General features: G+C 40.8%; 1 protein-coding gene across 1 annotated transcript; it reads left to right on the top strand.

Annotated features, from left to right (window-relative positions):
- Positions 1-1,919: 1,919 nt before the first annotated feature.
- Positions 1,920-17,113, top strand: LOC124596642 (proline-rich protein 36-like). The gene is made up of 3 exons (XM_047135870.1): positions 1,920-1,978; positions 3,951-4,011; positions 16,632-17,113. Exons 1-3 carry the CDS (start codon positions 1,965-1,967, stop codon positions 17,031-17,033), a joined length of 477 nt encoding a protein of 158 aa, XP_046991826.1. The 5' UTR covers positions 1,920-1,964; the 3' UTR covers positions 17,034-17,113.
- Positions 17,114-22,568: the final 5,455 nt, after the last annotated feature.

Genomic DNA, 22,568 nt, shown 5'->3' with positions numbered 1-22,568 from the left:
CCTTACTTATCGAGTTGTTGTCGTCGTCGTCCCCCCCCCCCCCCCCCCCCGACCCCGATAATTTAGTGGTTTTGGTGACGCCCTTACATCAAACATAGGTCCCTCTATGACCACCTGTAAATCCGGACATAGTTTTTTATTCTTTATTGTAATTTCATTCCCCTGCCCCATATGGGCAGCGGAGGGCTGGCAGCAGCACAGTCCACTGTTCCTCAGTCAATTGGCTTTACAAATATACTGAAGGGTAATTACATAAAAAGGGGGACATAAAAAACACAGTAAACGGAAATGATGGGAATTAAACTATACACGAAGATGGGGACATGCACTGGGGGACAGTTAATAAGTCGACATAAAGTTAACAGAACACAGCTGGATTTTTTTCGGCATGGTCATACCAGTACCACTAAGAATAGACTAACCGTTCTGCGTCCATGCATCCACACTTCAACACTTGACCTGCTACCCAGGGAAAAATAAGTTTAATGAGTTGCTCTTTCCACATGTACTTCGAGGTACTAAACAATCAAAAAGTTACAACTCTGAGTAGTTATAATTATCAGTCTCCAAATGAAGTAAGTTCTGACGTAATATTGTTCAGTACACTGTCCTTCTTCACCAACAAAATATCTCTGCTTATATCCCTAAAACTCTATACGTTATTCTCGTTGCACGACACCGTCTACATTCATGGCGCAGCCCTCACTATGGATCTGTGGAAAGAGAAGCATGTCATATCTAAGGCAATCTAACAAGGTCATTTCAGAATGTTTTACTGTTGGCGTTAACGATTCTGTGGTAGCGCACCCAAAATCCACTTTTCATCATTATCAAAGATTGCAAATTGTGCTACGAAGATTCACTGTAAGATATTCAGTATCCACGTTACCATCCTGAACCGTGTTAAATTAAATTTTAACGACTATCCCCACAGCACTACCACTGCAGTAACAGTCTAGGGCCGATTCATTATCCAGCAAGATCTTTTCTATCACCTTCAACGAACTAAATCGTCCGCCTGTGATCGAACATCGTGATGGAGCTGAAAAGAGCCGAAGACAGGTCTCTCTTGTTGATTCAGTGAACAGTTTTTTATTTTCTTTTATATCACCTTTTTCTTATTACACTCTATTACTTGCTTTTTCATTCCTTATTCTGCTAGCTTTCTGCTGTTATCTTTCCTTTTACATATTATCTTTCCTCACTTTGTTTCCCCTGTTTTATTTCGGTACATTATTTATGCTGTAATGTAGCTACTCGATTATGAAGTTTAAAGCTCTAAGAACATTATCACACTTTCATACCTCCATTATTATTATTATTAATCTCTGATTTGCAGATAACCTATATGTAATTATTACTATTTGATGTAAATAGTAAGCATTACAATGTATGTGATGAAAAGTGATGGTATAATGTATGAGAAAATATAATGGCTCGCCAGTTCAATAAATGGATGACAAATAAATAAGAAATATGTTCTATTAAATATTCCCTACAGGATCGATTTGATATTGCAGCGTATGTGGAACCCAAACTGCATAAAGCGTAAAAAAAAATGTGCTGTAGTTTCGTACGCCACAACAGTCTTATCTCCGCAATATTTTGTAACCATACGCTTCAAATGCTTTTTACTGCTGAGTCGAGCCGAAAACCGAGGAAGTTATAGCGAATTAAAACTTTCTACATCCTCGTTTGATGTTATATACTACAAAGTAAACGAAGCTTGCCGTACGGTAGGGGCTATTACAGCAAGGTAAAGACTGAGAACAAAGTACTGGAGCGACGAAATGAAGCTGAAACGAGTTCCGCCGATCATTAAGTGCAGCGGTTGTGTCACATCGTTTCAGATAATCCCGTACTGCTGCAACTATAAATTTCTCTTTATAAGAGCCCTTCAGTGGCTCTCTGTCGGTCCAAACACGCACAAACCACGACAAGCGTTACACTCGTGCTGCCTAAGAATGGAGAGCCTCAGGTAAGCTTTCATGTCTTTTTTTCTTTTACTTGAAGTTAGAACATGTATGCTTTTGAGCTGTTTGCGCCAATTCACATCCCGTTAAAAAGAATCCAGGCAATTTTTCGTTCTATTTTACCACCAGGATAACAAATCTGATTTAAAAAGTGAAAAGGAAGCCTACAAAATGTAGAGGAATAACACAGAAAAGACGAGAATAACTGGTGTGACATGGGATAATGAAGCTAACATGACGTTGATAAATTATTCAATGAATGAAACAATAATGCGTAAAATCTAATGTCTGTTACAGATTTAAAATTTCTGAAAGTTTCTTGAGAACAGTTGGGGTACATGTGAGGTGACGAAAGATAAAGAAAATGTTACACCAACAGTGATAATGGTATAGTGTAATTTCATGTTAACTTGACACTCAAGTAGTAACGCATCAAAGGGTGGTGCTTTTGTTGACAGCATATGTATACAGGCAGAAAAACCTCAGGACTTTGGATTTGCCGGTTGACATTCACTCACTCAGCCACCAAGCCAATGTCGTTACTATTTTAGCGTGTGCAGATACTTCCTAAATATTCATAATTAGATTTATCATAAATGCGCTCCCTCCAGATGGAACTAATGTCAAAACACGAGGTTTTGCTAACTTAACGCACATCTAACTTATCCGGTGTCCAATACCAGTGAATCACTCATTTTTGTTCTTACTGATGTGGTGTTGAGAATTTCACAACGGAGTTGAGATACCTTCCAGGTTTCCTGCAGACAGATTTTCAGTCGTAGTCTACAGGCTACGTGTTTTCCCCTTTTCCACGGATAAAAAGAATTCAGATATTTGGACTGCAATTGCAAACATATTGATGGGCTGGGTATTATGGTATTACAAATAACGTATCACGGAAGTGGTTGCTCCACTTTCAATCTTGAAGGTCAAGTGGATTTGCTTGACAACAACAAAAAGTGAACAGGCCTGAAGAACCATCTTATTTGGCAAGAGAAACAATGAGTGTTAACTTCACAGCAGGAACACTGACTGTAACCAAAACCGCGGTGAAAGCGTCTTGTTTTAAACGTAAGCTAAGTTTCTGTGGTTGACTTCAAGACATGACTCTAACAAAATCTGGCGGATTATTTGTCACGCATAGACTCGAGTGTTATCGAAAAACCGGCAGCGAGCACGTAGAACACGGTAATAGTAATCTGCATACTTATTATGTGCTTTATGAACCTCAACCTCTTCTCACGCAGCCAACAACCACTTTTTTTTTTTAAATATGGAGACCATAAGTTAAGGTGTAGTATATTTAGTTAGGTTTTCTTTTGTTCTGTTCAACTATTTTATTGGATAATAACAAATCATGCTATCAAGGTAACTTCAACCTTTGTATGTAGAATTAAACAATTTTCATTGCTATGTGGCACGTACGGCCGGTGTTAGAGATACGAAGCAACAGGGCTTTAATTTGTGGCAATAAACTGAATTATGTTGGGAAACTAACTGCACGTTAAACAAAGGAAACAAAAGTACTGGTGCACGAAAGACATCCAGATGGATGGGTAGCAGCTCAGCAGTAATAACTGACTTCCTTTTATCACATTCACTTGCCCGTACACCTGTGTTCTTTGCAATCTATTAACTCACGTGCAACCGATTTCAGGATGCTTAACTCCCATTCTCAGGCACCTTCTGAGGCTGCCATAAAGTAAACTAGCAAGCACAGTGCTAACAGAGTCCACATGCCTTAGTGGGTCACGAGATCGTGAAAACTAAAAGCCCAAAGTCTACTGACTATTACCTGAGATTTGAGTATCCCGAAATCGGCTGCATGTGAATTAATAAATTCTAATGAAAACACCTACATGCTTACTTGGCTTTAATGAACAGCAGAAAAATATCTCATTGTTGCGGCATACACATAGCTTTATTTTCTCTTTTTTATTTCTGACGTCTTACGTGGAAAACTTTATTTCGTTTTAGAATTTCGCCCTTCCTTCACTTTGCTGTGTTACTGCTGATCGCAGCTGTTACACCAAGAATAGTAAGTAATGAGTAACCCGAACGGGAATACGTTCTCTCATTTTGGGGTGCGTAGATGCGTAATGATTACGAAATTTGCCTCCTTGGTTTCCTAATTCACAGTGTTTTGTATGGAAGAACGTCAACGTCAGTGTAATTGCAGTGCCAAGAATGCTAGAGCTAACGAAAGTGGACGTTTTATTATTTACTGGATAACTGAGACATAAGTAAATTGTTGTACTGAACGAAAGTCGTTTCTGGTAAGACAACATCGACTAAAGTTGAGTAAAACGAATACTTATTTATAGCCTTGCCAAAGTAGTATCGGCCAACATGTCCCTCTTCACTGGCAAGCTAACAGAAGACAAAAGCAAAAAGTTACTGCAGACTGACATCGCATGATAATAATTCTAAAATAATAACTATGTTCTGAAAATCATACCATATTTACATCAAACTATGCAACACGATTCCTCTGCAGTTCGCACTCATTGTTTGGCAGATGGTTCATGAACCACTTACAGTTTATTTCTCGACCGTTCCTCTCTCAAATACCATGCGGGAAAAACGAATACCTAAATCTTTCTGTGCGAACTCTGATTTCTCGTAGTTTACAACGATGGACATTTCTACCACGTTTGTGGAGGTCAACAAAATACAAGAACACTGACATTCGAAGAACACATCCTCTCAACGAAAACTCTTTTGTTTTAATGGTTGCCATCCAAAATCAATTATCATACTCATAATACTACCTCCCCTATTTGTAAGAAAGGCATTGTCAGGTGAAGGAGGCACGCCGACCTGTATTAGTTGTTATAAATTTTAATGGTCTTGATCCTGTAATAATTTAATTACAACTAGGTCATAATCGGTTTTGGTTGACTAGCAAATATCCTCAGGTCTATGGGAACAAACAAAAAAAATACTTTTATTTAGTATGAAATCCTCGTAACACTATTTAAAAAGCACAGTTTACGTCAAAAGTATTTCGTGATAATAGTTTTTCGGTGTCTTCCGTCAGTCCTATCTGGTAAGGATTCCACGCCTCGCAACAATACTGACGAAGATGACGGAAAAGCATATTGTACGCATTCTCTTTAGCAGATTTATTGTTTTAAAAGTATTACATATAAGTGTTCCATGATACTTTCTCAATAAATGCTCTGCTTTAAAGCTTCAAACATAAATAGAGAGTGTACACAGTCATTGCCTGACCTTATAGTAAAACTGACTTACGTATACTTAGAAAAATTAATTACTTGTATTTACGGACAGGACAAACTCATTTTATTTTATGGCCAAAGTCGCCGTTATTTTGTGCAAAATTCGGTGTTATTTTGTGCCAAATTCAGTGTTATTGTTTGCCAGATTCTTTGACATTTCTGCAATGTAATATGTTTTGCCAAATTTGCTCCTACATTCTCACTGTAATTTTTTGCCAAATTTGGTATTGCTTTCTTTGTCAAACTTGATGTTACTTGGCAGATTCGGTATAATTTTTCTCATATTCGTTTTTATTCTTACCAAATCAGTTGCTTTTCTACCAAATTAGTGTTATTTATTGCCAGATTCGGTGCATTGTGCCAACCTCGGCGTATTTATTGCCAAATTCAGTGTTATTTTTGCTGTATTCGGCTGGTTTTTTGGGGGGAGACGATTCGTTTTCATTTCTTTTGCCAAATTCGGAGTTGTGTTCTTTTACCGAACTCGTCATATTTTCCAAATTTGATGTGTTTGTAAATTTGGTATTTTGTAGTAAATTTTATGTTTTCAAAAGTCGGTGTTACTTTCGCAAGTACAGTGATATTTTTCACCGAATTTATTTACAAACTAGATGTCATTTTTTTCAGCATCAGTAAAATTTTTGCCAAATTCCGTGTTTTTCGCCAAATTTGGTGTTTTTCTATCAAAGTCGGTGTCGGGTTTTTGCCAGTTTTTTGCTACATTCGGTGTTTTTGACAAATTTCATCTTTCTGCCAATATCGATGTTGTATTTCGCTAAAATCGGTATTGTTTTCTTTTTACTGAATACGGTGCTATTTTCATCATCACATCAAATTTTGTTACACGAGAAACGAACCGTTGTTTCATGATGTACATGAACCTCGGCCTTCAGAAGATTACAAGACAAAACAGAATTTCAACATTAAATATCTATCAGTTACGAATATTAGTAAATTGCAGTCGTCAAAGTTATATTTTAATACGGCAAAATTACAAATTTCGCGATAACTCGTAAAAACTGCCGATCTCGCGCTAGTTCGCTAAAAACTAATAACTTCGCTTTATTACCCACGTGAGCGTTTTCGCGAAATTTCCTTCGCCTCTTATTTCATAGCGCTCTACCACCATCTGGGTTTGAATTCGTTCGGGTGATGATTTCTGGGTGTTGGAAATTTAAATCTTTACTGTAGTTAATTTACCAAAAAACGTTGCGCACAGCTGTTAGTAACACCTTCATTACAAACCTACGAACTGTTTTGTCACTGCGAATGGCTTTCCAGTTATCGTTTCTTCCTGTTATCGAATTCTGTATCTAATATTTTATTTCTTTCCATTCAGTCACGTTCAGCTACTGTCGCGACTTCAAAAATCATTGAATTATTTAGTCTATTGCATTCTATTGCGTAACACATATAGTAAAGACTTGTCACTTAACAGCAGCATAATTTCCATTTGTCATGTAATGTACTTTATTTTACTATTCATTGTGTGCAAGATCTGAAGGTCTTTTTGGTGACCTGCCTTGTTTATCTCGGTGTATCCAAATACACAGAAAGTTAACATAAGTAATGAGTAGAACTTTACAAACGATGGTAGATAAAATCTTCCCGAGCAGGATCCATGTAGCATATATGCTATACTACAAGGTCCAACAAAAATCCTGCAGCATAACTAGCTACTAACAGGCCGAAGAGTACAGAAACATCGCTCGACCGTAGTTGAAACAACAGCCTTACCAGACCTAGCCTTACCTCTGCCCACATTGCCTGGACGTCTGATCCAAATTTCATTCCCGCCTGAAATTTCTGGAACGTCGTGATTTGCGCCTCCCACTCTGCATTCGCCTACACTCTCCCATACGCATACTTCACCGGTTAACTATGTTCTAGTTCTCCTCCAACTCTTACAATCCATCAGATTTTCTTTATCACTCTTCAGACTGTGTTGATGCGGCCTGAGGCAAATCCTTCGATTGTACCAAACTCTTGAGATCAAAGTAGCACTTACACTCTACATCCTCAATTATTTTGGGATATGTTCCGATATCTGTCTTCCTCTGCACTTTTCACACTCTACAGCTCCCTTTAGTTCAAATGGTTCAAATGGCTCTGAGCACTACGGGACTTAACATCTATGGTCATCAGTCCCCTAGAACTTAGAACTACTTAAACCTAAGTAACCTAAGGACATCACACAACACCCAGTCATCACGAGGCAGAGAAAATCCCTGACCCCGCCGGGAATCGAACTCGGGAACCCGGGCGCGGGAAGCGAGAACGCTACCGCACGCTCCCTTTAGTGCCAAGGAACATGTTCACTGATGCCTTGACATATATCATATCATCCTGTCCCGTATTCTACTCCATATTTTCCTCCCTTTCTTCGCCAATTACGTGAAGAACCTTCTCATTCTTTATTTTATCAGTCCATCTAATTTTTAACATTCTTCTGTAGCACCACGTTTCAAACGTTTCGATTCTTTCCTTTATATGTATTCCCACAGTTAATGTTTCACTTCCATACACTGCTGTGCTCCATAGGAATTCTTCAAAATTTCTTTCTCAAAGGCTTACATCTGATACTAGTAGACCTCTTTATGCCAGGTATGCCCTCTTTGCCTGTATTACTCCGCTTTTTATGCCCCTTTGGTTCGTTGTTTCTCTTCGATAGCAGCAGAACTTTGCCTACTTTGTGAAACCCAATTCTTATGTTAAGTTGCAGGCTAATCTCATTTCTGCTACTTATAATTACTCTAATCTTTCTTGGATTTATTCTCAACTCATATTCAGCAGTCCTTAAACTATCATTTCGTTCAACAGGTCTTTTAATTATTCCTCGCGTTCATTGAGTACTGCAATGTCATCACCAAATCCTATCACGATGAATTTTATTCCCACTCTTCAACCTTTCTTCCACTTACGTCATTGCTGCTTCTAGGTGTAGATTGGGCGTAGGTATGAAACACTACATTACTGTCTTACACCCTTTGTAATGCGAGCACTTCGATTTGAGTAATCCATTCTTATCGTCACCTCTTGGTTCTTGAACATATTGTACGTTACCCTCGTTTCCCTAAAGCTACACTTTTTTTAAAGGGTTTCGATCACCTTGCACCATTTTACGTTGTCGAATTATTTTTTTGAATTTCTCAAATACTACGAAAGTGTCGTGATTTCTCTTGAGTCTTGCTTCCATTATCAAGCGCAACATCATAACTTATTCTCTGATGTCTTTACTTTCCCGAGAGCCAAGCTAATCGTCATGTAACAGATCCTCAATTTTCTTCTCCATTCTTCTGTGTATTATTCTAGTTAGGAGTTTGGATGCATAGGCTGTTGAGCTGATTGTGAAATACTTCTCATACTTACCTGCCCTTCCTATTTTCGGGTTTGTGTGGGTGAAATTTTCTCGACAGTGGTAATTCTCCCATCTCAAAAGACTCTACACAACAACTTGAATAGTCGTTTAAATTACCATTTCCCCCAGTTAATTTTATTAATTGTCATGGAATGTTATCTATTCCTTTTGTCTTATTTGAAGCATAACGATGGGGAACGAGTCATTTTACAATCACATGCTTACGTAAATATAGCTAGATGCGACTTAGTAATTCCTATCCATCACTTTTTATACATTACAATAATACAAAGTCGTCTACTGAATAGAAGGAGGGGAAAATTTTTCATTTTCCAATTGCACTTTGTTGTGTGTCAGACATTTCACATCCCTAGGTAGCTGACCAAAAATTTTAGTTGCAGCATTGAGTACCCATTTTTGTGCTAATGACAACCTCAATGTGGAGTAATGAATGTCATATTTTTCCACTGGTATTGTGATTATGGGCACTATTGTTGCTTTAGAACTTCATTGGACTATTTACAGCAAACTTCATGAGGAAATAAATAAACTGTTAAGCAGTAGTCGGAATCCCTAATTCTTCGAACAGACGTCTTCAAAATGATTTTTTAATGAGCACCACATATTATTCTTGCAGAATCATTTTAGGCAATGAAGGCTTTCTTTCTTACACATGAGTTACCTCAGTACGTTATTCCATATGACATTATTCAATGAAAATATGCAAAATTTGATTTGTCTACTTATTTGCTCGTTTCTCGCCAAGATTTGCAATCTACATCTACATCCATACTCCGATAGCCAGGTGACGGTGTGTGGTGGAGGCTACCTTGAGAACCTCTATCGGTTCTCCCTTCCAGTCTCGTATTGGAGTAATGAATGTCAATGATGCGAAGGGTACTTGTAGACTAATTCCAAAATGTGTTTTGTCCTATCTAAAATCTCTTCATCATTTACGCCCAAAAATTTGAAATTTCCGCGCTAGTTATTGTTTTTTCTTCACCATGTGCTATACTTACCAGTGCTTTAGTATCACTAAATATGCTGTTTCTTTTTTTTTCTTTTTTTACTGAAGATGAGGTCACTCGTAGGAAACCACTCAATGATATTCTTTACACTCATCCGCTATTTCCTCTGAATTTAACAGTGGGATTCCCCTTTGCACTCGTAATGTTACCGCCTTTACTCTAAATTTTATCGGATGTTGTACGGACTTTTCTATATTCTAAATCATTTCTTGTTGATTTTTTTCACATTTTTCCTGCCGTGATTTCGCCTTGGTTTCCCCACAGTTCCTATTTGTTTCATTCCTATGCAGCTTATACTACTGTGTTTCTGGCTTTCCCTGGACATTTTTGTACTTAGTTCTTTCGACGATCAGGTCGCCAGATCTCTCCCCAGTTGAGAACGTTGGGAGCATTATGGGCAGAGCCCCCCAACCAGCTCGGGATTTTGCGGATCTAAAGCGCCAGTTCGTCAGAATTTAGCATGATATCCCTCAGGAGGGCATCCAACAACTCTAGCAATCAATGCCAAGCTGAATAACTGCTTGCATAAGTGCCAGAGGTGAACCAACGAGTTATTGACTTACTCAATTTGTGAAGCTTTTCTCTTCAATACATCATACATTTTTTCTGAAACTGTAATCATTTGTTTATATGTCCAGGTACGTCACATTTACCGATTTTCGCCCCACTGGGACAATTTCTTCTTGACATGTCTTTTGTTTTTATCTTTTTTCCTTCTTAGAATGAATATCCGCGTCGGAGTAGCGCTGCAGCAACGCCCTCAAACAAACTTTTGATCGACCCTTGTAATTAATTATTCCTTATTGTTTCGAATATTGTTTTTGCCCTTTCAACCCACTCCATCTCTTAGTTACGTATTGCACCTAAGCTCTTCTCTTCCCATTCGATTCAGTACCTCTTCACCAGCTACTCGATGTACCTACCTGATCTTCAGCATACTTACGCAGCACCACACTTCCAGAGCTCGTATTCTTTTCTTCTCTGAAATGTTTTCGTTGACATTACGTGTATCTACATTGTTACATTTACAGATATCTTCAGAAAATACTTCTTGACACTTAAATTTATATTCCATGTTAACAAGTTTCCCTTTTTGAGAAACACTTTTCTTGCTGTTGCCAATCTGGGTTTTATATTTTCTCTACTTTCGTCAGCATCACTATTTTTGCTGTTGAAGTAGCAAACCGCGCCTACTACTTATACTGTTATTTTCTAATGAAGCTCCGTGGTAATCCCTTATTTTAATCCTACTATATTCTATTTCTCTTGCGTCACGGCTGTTGAGATTCATGTTATAACTTCTTATGAAGACACTACCTACTCCATGCAACTTCTCCTCCAAGTACTTAGCCATCTCCGGCAGAATTACGATGTCGTCGGCAAACCTTAAAGTTCTTGTGAGTAAGAGGGCAGTTTAGTCGCCCTGAAGAGAACTACTGCAAAAACGGTCGAAACGTCGATTTTAACAGTGGTTTTAGTTTCAAAATGACGGGGTCTAAGGCCCAAAAGAATTTTATTCGAAAGTATTTTATTCAAAGCTTCCTATTTTTTTCTTTCCCTTGAACTGTAATACGCTTTCCACACGCCAGTTCCATGTTTACACTCTATGACATGTCAGCCGTAATCAAGAATTGGCACTGCCTGAGATTGACAGCAATAACATACACGACAATCTGTGTCCCATATGATAGGGCGGATTTCATATCCTGCCGCATTAGCTGACACGAATGTCATTGTTACAGAGATATATAATGTAAGCACATTTATATTTCTGGAGTTATACATGGTGATCCAAAGGTAACTGTACACACTTCGTGAGTGTAGTGTATGAGTAAAAAAAAAGAGTAAAAGGTTAAATAAAATGTTGTCTGAAATTGCTTTATTTCGGAAGCTATGCAGTAGAGTAGGGATCCAAAGTGCATCACAAACAACTCAAAACTAATTACTCTCAGTAAAAAACGACAAACGAACCGGCAATTCAACATAATTACGCACTATACATTTACCCAGAATATGTTCAAAATTATGTCCATGTAGGCGAATACAGTCACGTGCCCGACGTCTTACCGCTCCCGAAATGTTGGAAGCTCCATTCATCTTATTTGCACAGCTGCACAGCCATTTTTAGTACTCTGCTGTAGTTATGCTACTTTCTCAATTAAACACCGTAACGAGCAGCTTGAGACGACCCCAGATATAAAATCCAGGGCGTTAAGATCCGCAGATCTGGCGGGGCAAGCAACTGGTCCTACGCGCCCTATCCGGTTACTAGGATAAGCCACACTGAGATACTCTTGCCTCCAGGCTGAAACGTGCAGAGTCACCGTCTTGCAAAAACTACAACTTGGTTCGTGTAGTGAATGGGACGTCATGAAGCAGACTACCTGATTCATCTTCCAAAAACTGTCGATACATTCTGCCAGTAAGGCGTTGTGGAATAACATGCGGTCCGAATAACTGATTGTCCGCTGTCCCGCTCCAAATGTTCAGTGCTAAACGATGCTGATGTCCTCGTACTGTAGTTACGTGAGGAGTTTCATACTCCCACCCTTGCATGTTTGAGTGTTCACGATACCCACACGGGTTAAGAGGCTCTCATTCGTAAACACTTCCCGACGACCGAATACTCAATCAGCAGCATGGCACTCGAGTAACCATTGACAAAAATTCAGTCTACAAATAACAGCTCCTGTACCTTTTGCAAGTGCAATGGGCGAAACTGCTGTCTCCGAAGCAGGCGCCAAACATTAGATTGAAGCACTCCCACAATGGCACTTATATGGCGGGTACTTATCGTCGAGTCGTCAACTACCATTTCCCGAATGCTCTCAATACTCACAGTCACCCAGCTGAAGCCGACCTAACCGTGGCGCATCATGAATGCCACATTCCCTTAAACGCCCGTCCCAAGATGTGAAATTCAAATGGTTTGGCACTCTTCTGTTTGGAAACATTTTCACATAGCTTCGTCTTGCTGCTCGTTCATTACATTCTGCTACGCCGTAAAGGAGGTGCATGTCCACGCCTTCACCGTCTGCGCACGCCATCGTACTGTGCACAACGGCTGCCGTTTATGAACTACCGACAGAATGAATGTACGTACTACGTCTGGTGCCGGTACACTGCAACAGCGCCGTAGAGTACAAGAGACAACACCGAAGTCTACGGTATATTGATAATTTTCACTTATGGACCGTCTGACAGCAACTGAATAAAACACAATTTTAGTTCCATACGCGTTTCTCCTTTATTTTCTGCAAGGCATCATCAGTGGCAGGTTGCGTAGACAGTTTCTTACATATTACGCTCCTGTTGTATTTTTGGTGTTGTTCTTCTTACTATGAGCGCCAATTTGCTGTTTTTCCACATTCCACAGCACTATGCACTGAACGCTTGTTTTAATGCAATTAAAACAAGCAATGAATTAAAACAAGCGTTCAGTGCATAGTGCTGTGGAATGTGGAAAAAACAGCAAATTGGCGCTCATAGTAAGAAGAACAACACCAAAAATGCAACAGGAGCGTAATATGTAAGAAACTGTCTACGCAACCTGCCACTGATGATGCCTTGCAGAAAATAAAGGAGAAACGCGTATGGAACTAAAATTGTGTTTTATTCAGTTGCTGTCAGACGGTCCATAAGTGAAAATTATCAATATACCGTAGTATTACGCGCAACTGAGGAGGACAGGACCACAAAAGTTGAAGATGTCAACACCGAAGTCAATTAAACAAAGGCATATCGTGCCAGAATCAACCGAGCAGCGTAAAGGGCTCTACAAAGCGACATAAGCCGATATGCAGGCGAACACAACACGACAAAACCCTGTACTGGCCCATGATCTAATTCCTACCACAAATGACATTATGCATCATAATTCGGAAATGAAGCAATTTCAGACAAAACTTTATTTAACATTTTACTCTTATTTCGATTCACATATTACTTTCACGAAGATTATATAGTTACTTTTGAATCATTCTCTACAGTACAGTTGTTGAAATTCGTGTACATGTAGTTGTTTGTTCTTCTGTATCGGATGTCAGTGATGACTGGCTATACACCCGAAAACCTGTTTGGCAAATAAGCTTTCAAGTAAAACTCACTGTGCTTATAAGATGTCCTTCAATAAATTAGCGGGATAGGCTATAATCCTGTGTTTACCGCCTCCTTTCTCAACTACTGCTTCCCCTTCATGTCCTATAGTCTGACTTCTGGACAACGTTTCACTCCCTGTAATTTTCCCTTATAACATCAGTATACTAATTAGTGCATCCAGTGTACTGTGAACATGAAGTTGTATGTATGAGTGCATGGTTTCGTGGCGATATGAATTAATAAAATCTTCCCATGTTTCCAGCTGCGTCAGGTGCTTAAAATCCCTCGAGCTTTCGACTGAGCTCTCCTCAGCGATTGTCAAGTGCCCGCCGTGTCGCCATGGCCTCGCCTCCTTCAACCTCGCGGTGGCCAGGTACAAGGCGTGCTGATCCGTAAACCGCACTCTTTATTGATAGTGTTTTCGTATACTTTTATTTTTATAGGTTCTTTTATGCCATTATTCCAAAATTCCCTTCGTCCTCACAATGACATATCTTTCCTCGAGTAGAATTCGGTGTTGGTTTTGTACAGCGTGTTCTGCCACGGTTGGCTTTTCAGGAAGAGTACATTGAAGGCCTCTATGAGGGGTAAGATTTGCCTGATGTGACAGAAGAAGAAACAGGAGTCGATTTCGAAGAGACAGGGGATAGAGTATTAGAATCAGAATTTAAAAGAGCTTTGGAGCATTTAAGATCAGATAAGGCGGAAGTGATGCATAGCATTCCATCATAATTTCTAAAATCAGTGGGGGAAGTGGCAACAAAACGATTATTCACACTGGTGTGTGGAATGTGTGAGTCTGGCGACGTACCACCTGACTTTCGGAAAAGCATCATCCACATAATTCCGAAGACGGCAAGAGCTGACAAGTGCGACAATTATCGCACAACCAGCTTAACAGCTCATGCATCCAAGTTGCTGACAAGAATAATATACAGAAGAATGGAAAAGAAAATTGAGGATACGCTAGGTCATGATCAGTTTGGATTAAGATAAGATAAAGGCACCAGAGGGCCAATTCTGACGTAGCGGTTGATAATAGAAGCAAGACTAAAGAAAAATCAGGACACGTTCATAGGATTTGTGGACCTGGTAAAAGCATTCGACAACGTAAAATGGTGTACGATGTTCGAAATTCTGGAGAAATAGGAGTAAGATATAGTGAGAGACGGGTAATATACAATATATACAAGAGCCAAGAGCGACTAATAAGACTGGACGACCAAGAACGAAGCGCTCGGATTAAAAAGGGTATAAGACAGAGATGTACTCTTTCGCTCCTACTGTTCAATCTGTACATTGAAGAAGCAATGATGGAAATGAAAGAAAGGTTCTGGAGTGGAATTAAGATTCAAGATGAAACGATATCAATGATACGATTCGCTGATGACATTGCTAGCCTGAAGAAGAACTGCATGATCTGCTGAATGGAATGAACAATCCAATGTGTACAGAATATGGGTTGAGAGTAAATCGAAGAAAGACAAAAGTAATGAGATGTAGCAGAAATGCGAACAGCGTGAAACTTAAAATCATGATTGACGGTCACTTAGTAATGAAGTAAAGGAATTCTGCTACCTAGGCAGTAAAATAATCAATGATAGACGGAGCAAGGAGGACATCAAAAGCATACTAGCAATGGAAAAAAGGGCATTCATGGCCAAGAGAAGTTTACTAGTATCAAACAGGATTTAATGTGAGGAATAAATTTCTAAGAATGTACATGTGTAGTACAGAACCGTATGGTAGTGAAAAATGGATTGTGGGACAACCGGAACAGAAGAGAATCGAAGCTACAGACGAATGTTGAAAATTAGGTGGACTGATAAGATAAGGAATGAGGAGGTTCTTCGCAGAATCGGAGAGGAAAGGAATATGTGGAAAACATTGATTAGGAGAGGCGATAGGATGATAGGACATCTGTTAAGACGTGAGGGAATGACTTCCATTGCACTAGAGTGAGCTGTAGAGGGCAAGAACAGTAGAAGAAGACAGCTTGGAAAACATCCAGCAAATAGTTCAGGACGTAGGTTGCAAGTGCTACTCTGAGATGGAGAGGTTAGCGCAAGAGAGGAATTCGTGGCGGGCCGCATCAAACCCCTTTTTTTTTTAAAAAAAAAAACGCCTCTCGTGTCCCGTCTGGCGTTGCTCCACAGTTCACACCGTGGAGCAACGCCTAACGGACCAGCAGAGGTCTTTACCCCTATGATACCCTGAAAAATCAGCAGTGGCAGAACACACTTTAGAAAACCGACACCGAATTCTATTCCACGAAACATTTGTCATTACTGAGATGAAGGGGTTTTAGAAAAGCGTAATGAAAGAAGCAGTAGGAACAAAAATATATGAAAAAATGATCAATCAGCACAATCTAGGACCCGGCCGCGCGAGGTTGAAGCAAACGCAATGGAGGCGGGATGATAACATTTGCATATTTGGCGAGGAAGAGAGAACTAGTGACCCCTCAGCCAGTAGCGCAGTTATATAACGGCGGGGCCTAGGCGACGTAGCAGTGATCTACCACCCGATAACGGCCGAGCAGACCTCGGTCAAAAGGTCATCGGATTTCAATCACCTGACGCGGCTGGAAACCCGAGAAGATTTTATTAGTATAGTTTTATGTTTGTAATGAGCGTATCGCACGCAAGAATGCCAAGTGGAGTAAGAAGTGTTGCGAGTGACGGTGTCACAACAGTCTGAAGACACTCGGGTAGCAGTCATGGACTGTGCAGCTGGTCCCGGTGGAGGTTCGAGTCCTCCCAAGGCCATGGGTGTGTGTTTTTGTCCTTAGGATAATTTAGGTTAAGTAGTGTGTAAGCTTAGGGACTGATGACCTTAGCAGTTAAGTACCATAAGATTTCACACACATTTGAACACTCGGGTACTGTGTTTTTCGGCTGCGTACTGAGAATCTCGTTTGTGTGTCCAACAGGCCACAGCGTTTCACGCGGCGGCGAACGAGCACGCATCCAGGTCTATCGGTGGGCAGGCAGGATTGGGCCAGTTCGGCCTGCCACCCCCTGTCCAGCAGTTCGGCCCTCCTCACTTCGCTGCTAGCCCGTACGGAGGGCCTCCAGCCAGCGGCCAGTTCGCTCCGCTGCCCCAGCAGTTCGCTCCGCCGCCCCAGCAGTTCGCAGCGCCGCCCCAGCAATTCGTACCACCACCGCCCCAGCAGTTCGCCGCTGCTCCTTTCGCGAGCATGTCTCCAAGCAGTACGCACTACCCTGCCTTGCCCGCTGGCTTCATGGGCAATGCTGCTGCCAGCCAGTTCGCGGATGCCTTGGGCCGCTCCGCTCACAGAAACGCGGCTCAACATGCTAATCAACGCAAATAGTGCGAAGCAGTTGTTCTGTGCTGACAGCGACACTGTGTGTACTATGGCAATAATGAAATAAAGGTTTGGAAACAAGAATAGAGCACTGTGTTCTTATAAATCTTGCATTGTCATTGCAGCCATTCACTCTAATACCGACCTCACGCTTAAGCCGTCGGCACACGGACCGTGCATCCGAACGTTGAGCGTGCCGAGTTTCTGACGTCACAGCATGGAATAGCACGCTCGGGAGTCTTTCCGAACGTGCAGAGCAATATCTGGCTTGTCAGATATTCTGAGCGTGCGCCTGAGCGTTGACCAATGAGATGGCACCACGCCACCTACGTCACAAGCACGCCGTGTCCCTTCAGTACAGACTTCTGAGGCGCCATATTGGCATTCATTTCAAGCCTATATGTATATATGCCGTTCCGAGCATCAGCAAATTGAGAATCACTGCAAAACCCGTTGTTAACTGTGTGATTCGTTCCAATAAAATAATGAGAAACATCATATTCGTGGCAAAAGAATTATTGCAACTTGCGTATAATGATAGTAGGCTATTTGAAGGCAGCGACACACTGAAGATTCATCCAAAACGCATTGTTCTTGGTACAATGTGTTATAATTAAATTTCAGTAAGTAAAATATCTACGATTAAGGTTTTTAGCGAGAGGTAAGATAGGTATGACACTATGAATAGTGACGCGAGGGGTGATGTTGGTTATCGTAATGAATACGCCGGCATGGTAGCTCAGCGTGTTCGGTCAGCGGATTGCCGGCACGGTAGCTCAGCGTGTTCGGTCAGAGGGTTAACTGCCCTCTGTAATAAAAAACACTGAGTGACTGGATCAATAATAAACTTCAACGGCCACCATCAGGAGACGTCCGCCACGAACAATTACAACGAACTATAACGAACAAAATGAGATTACAAAAAAAGGGTTAATTGCACTCTGTAATAAAAAAATGAGTTAATAGATCAACAACAAACTTAAAACGGATGTCACGACGTCCGCCCCGAGCAGATGCAACGAACGAAAGGGAACAAAATGAGATAAAAAAAAAAAAATAGCTTCACTCTCAGATAGTGAGTCCTTTTGTTGGGAGGGGGGGGGGGGGGGTGGTTCGCGTCCTGACACAACCAATATTTTTTCCCCTAACATTCGTGTTTTTATTAAGTTCTGATACTTTATTATTAGTTAATTATAAGTGTAGACTATAATATTTGATATTATGTAAATACAAGTTCACCTTTTTTTGAGGGGTGACTTTGTTCGATCGCCTTAATCTAAAGGACAGCTTACGCAACTTGTATAAAGATATTTTGCTCCTTCCTCTTTTACGCTTCGTAATTCACATGTTTCAAAGATTATGCTACTGGGTAGGAACAGTGATCAAATAAGACTGACCTTGGGGTTTTACTAAAATGTGGGAATGATGAAATAATGTTTATCTTACGCGGAAAAGTATTCCAAATTTGTAACGCACTGTTTGTAATGGAGTTTTTATAAGCCTGTGACCTTATTGATTGGACATGGTACTTTCCTTTTCGTGGACGATGAAATAAATGTGCGTTTTAATAGGGCTAACGTGGGAATTTTACGCGCGCCCGTTGAGTAAACAGTGCGATTAACGAACTAGAAACATCCTTCAACTGTCGCTGGAATGCGTTGCGATTGCGTATACCACGTTGGGGTCCACGTACCGTATGCACAAGTCGCATCGTTCCTGAGCGTTCAGGAGCACGTTGAACTTGGCACGCTCAGCGTTAACGTTCGACAGCACGGTCCGTGTGCCGACGGCTTTACTCTACGAACTGAAAGGCGAAATATCCTGTTTTAGCTGGGGATAAGAGCCCGTCAGTTCAGGTACACACGCCGACTTCACAGACCGCTGAAGAGATAGAGAAACTAAATGACGACATTGTGCAAGTAGTTAAGCACTTAAAGGGAGATGAAAATCTAATAGTCATTGGCGACTGGAACACAGTTGCAGGGGAAGAAATAAAGAAAGGTTTGTTGGAGAACATGGCTTTGGTAATAGAAGTGAGAGAGGAGCAAGACTAATTGAGTTCTGGAATGAATTTCAGCTATTAATACTGGATACTCTGTTCGAAAACCACAAGAGGGGAAGATATACTTGGAAAAGGACAAAGATACTGGAAGAAGTCAGATGGATTACACCAAGGTCAGGCAGAGATTCCGAAATGAGATACTGGATTGTAATGCGTACCCACGAGGAGAGTAAAACAGCTAAACTCCTCCCGAATAGGCCTTGAGGGCCCAACGGTATCGACCGGCCGCTGTGTCATCCTCAGCCCACAGGCGCCACTGGATGCGGATATGGAGGGGCACGTGGTCAGCACACCGCTCTCCCGGCCGTATGTCAGATTCTGAGACCAGAGCCGCTACTTCTCAATCAAGTAGCTCCTCAGTTCGCCTCGCAAGGGCTCAGCGCACCCCGCTTGCCAACAGCGCTCGGCAGACCGGATCGTCACCCATCCAAGTGCTAGCCCACTCCAACAGCGCTTAACTTCGGTGATCTGACGGGAACCGGTGTTATCACTGCCGCAAGGTCGTTGGCGCAGATATAGAGTAAGATAACAATATAGTAGTAATGAAGAGTAGGTTGTAGCATAAGAGACTAGTCAATCAATGCAAAAAGAAGTGGGATACCGAAGTACTCTGGAATGTAGAGATACGCTTGAAGCTCTCTGAGGCTATAAACACTGCTATAAGGAATAATTCAGTAGACAGTTCAGTTGAGCAGGAATGGAGGTTTCTGGAATGGCCATTCACAGAAGTTGGAAAGAGAAACATAGGTACAAAGAAGGTAACTACGAGGAAACCATGTGTAACAGGAGAAAACGTTCAGCTGATCGATGAAATAATGAAGTATAAAAGCGGTCAGGGATATTCAGGAATATAGAAATACAAGTCACTTATGAATGGAATACATAGGAAGTGCAGGGGATATAAGACAAAGTGGTTGCCTGAAAAATGTGAAAAAAATCGAAAAAGAAATTATTGTCGGAAGTACAGACGCAGCATATAGAAAAGTCAAAACAGTCCTCGGTGAAATTAAAATCAAGGGTGGTATCGCTAAGTGCGCAACGGGAATCCCACTGTTAAAGGCAGAGGGGAGAGCAAACAGGTGAAGAGAGTATTCTGTAGTCCTCTATGACGGCGAAGATTTCTCTGATGACGTGATAGAAGAAGAGACAGGAGTCGATATAGAAGAGATAGGGAGTCTAGTATTAGAATCAGAATTTTAAAAAACTTGCAATACTTAAGATCGAATAAGGCAGAAGAGATGGATAAAATTCCATCAGAATCTCTAAATTCATTGGTGGGAGTGCCAACAAAACAACTAGAATGTACGAGTCTGGCGATATACCATCTGACTTTCGGAAAACCATCATCCATACAATTCCGAGCGCTGCAGGAGCCGACAAGTGCGAGAATTATCTCATAATCAGCATAACAGCTCATGCATCCAAGTCGTTGACAAGAATAATATACAGAAGAACAGAAACGAAAATTGAGGATGTGTTTCATAATAGATCAGTTTGACTCGAGGAAAGGTAAAGGTAGCAGAAAGGCAGTCCTGGCGTTGCAGATGATAATGGAAGCAAGACTTTAGGAAAAGTAAAGGCACGAGAGAGGCAATTCTGACGTTGTGGTTAATAATGGAAGCAAGACTAAAGAAAGATCAAGACACATTCATAGGACTTCTCGATCTGGAAAACTTGTTCGACAATGTGAATTGTGCAAGATTTTCGAAATTCTGAGAAAAATAGGGGTAAGCTACAGGAAAATATGGGTATTACACAATATGTAAAAGACTGGAAGATCTAGAACGAAGTGCTCGCATTAAAAAGCCAGGGAGGTAGTCTTTGCCCCTTACTGTTAAATCTTCGCACCGAAGAAGCACTGACGGGAATAAAAGAAAGCTTCAAGAGTGGTATTATAATCCAAGGTGAAAGGACATCATTCCTAAGATTTGCTGATGACACTGATATCCTCAGTGAAAGTGAAGAAGAGTTATATGATCTGCTGAACTGAGTGATTAGCCTAATGAGCACAGAATACGGAGCGAGAGTAAATCGAAGAAAGACGAAAATAATGAGAAGTAGCAGAAACGACAACTGCGAGAAACTTATCATCAAGATAATGAAGTAGTTGATGTTAAGAAATTCTGTTATCTAGGCAGCAGAATAATCTATGGCAGATGGAGGAAGGAGGACATAAAAAGACTTGCGCTGGAAAAATGGCATTCCTACCCAAGAGAAGGATACTAGGATCAAACGTAGGCCATAATTTGAGCAAGGATATTTTGAGGATGTACGATTGGAGCACAGCATTGTATGGTTGTGAAACAGGGGTTGTGGGAAAACCGAAACAGAAGAAAATATAAGCATCTGAGGTATGGTGCTACAGAAGAATGTTGAAAATTAGGTGGGCTGACAAGCTAAAGAATCGGGAGGTTCTCCAGAGAACCAGTGAAGAAATGAATATATGAAGAAAACACTGAGAATAAGAAGGGTCAGGATGGCAAACGTCGGTTAAGGCAACACAGAATAACTTCCTTGGTACTAGAGGGATCTGTAGATGGTAAAAAACGTAGAGGAAGACAGAATCTGGAATACAGCCAGCAAGTAATTGAGGATGTAGGTTGCAAGTACTACTCTGAGATGAAGAGGTTGGCACAAGAAAGGAATTCGTAGCGGACTGCATGAAACCATTGAGAAGACTCATGACCCAAACAAAAGAGAGGAAATGTCTTCTTCCAGCCCAGGACCGGAGCATGTAGAGGAACTATGACTCAGGTTTAAAGGAATAGCTGATCAAGAATTGGACAGATATCGCGAATTAGGGGAGAGAGTGCCAGTGAAATGATACGGGATTTGGGGGGGACATCATTAAAACAAAGGCATTTTTCGTTGCGGCGGAATCTTCTCACGAAATTCCAATCACCAACTTTCTCCTCCGAATGCGAAAATACTTTGTTGCACCAGCCTACATAGGGAGAAACGATCACCATGATAAAAGATGGGAAATCAGAACTCGTACGGAAAGATATAGGTGTTCTTTCTTGCCGCGAACAATACGAGATTGGAATAATAGAGAATTGTGAAGGTGGTTCGATGAACCCTCTGCCAGGCACTTAAATGTGATTTGCAGAGTATTCATGTAGATGTAGATATGTACCCAATAGGACAGATCATAATGGGAGAGATCTTCCGTGAAATACAGTCACTATAAACAAACTCCCAAACAAACAGAGAGTACTGCATGATACTGCGTGAAATACAGTCACTATAAACAAACTCCCAAACAAACAGAGAGTACTGCATGATACGTATAAAACAAAGCAAACAGACGGAAAGATGCAGAATTAAACACGTTTGGCAGTGAAGAGACCAAAGCTTGAAGCCTTGAATCACTGCAATAGCAGAATATTATCGAAAATTTTTTCACCAAACCTAAAGAATTTTTTGTAATATGTAAAGGCTGTTACTGGCACCACAGTCAGTGTCCAGTCATTGATGCA

This window comes from Schistocerca americana, chromosome 2 (assembly GCF_021461395.2).
Source record: "Schistocerca americana isolate TAMUIC-IGC-003095 chromosome 2, iqSchAmer2.1, whole genome shotgun sequence".
NCBI lineage: Eukaryota > Metazoa > Arthropoda > Insecta > Orthoptera > Acrididae > Schistocerca > Schistocerca americana.
This window is presented reverse-complemented; position numbering and strand designations above follow the sequence as displayed.

Coding starts and splice junctions, on each gene's coding strand:
- LOC124596642 (XM_047135870.1), top strand. Junction 4,012..16,631: donor CAGCTGTTACACCAAGAATA/GTAAGTAATGAG, acceptor TGTGTCCAACAG/GCCACAGCGTTTCACGCGGC.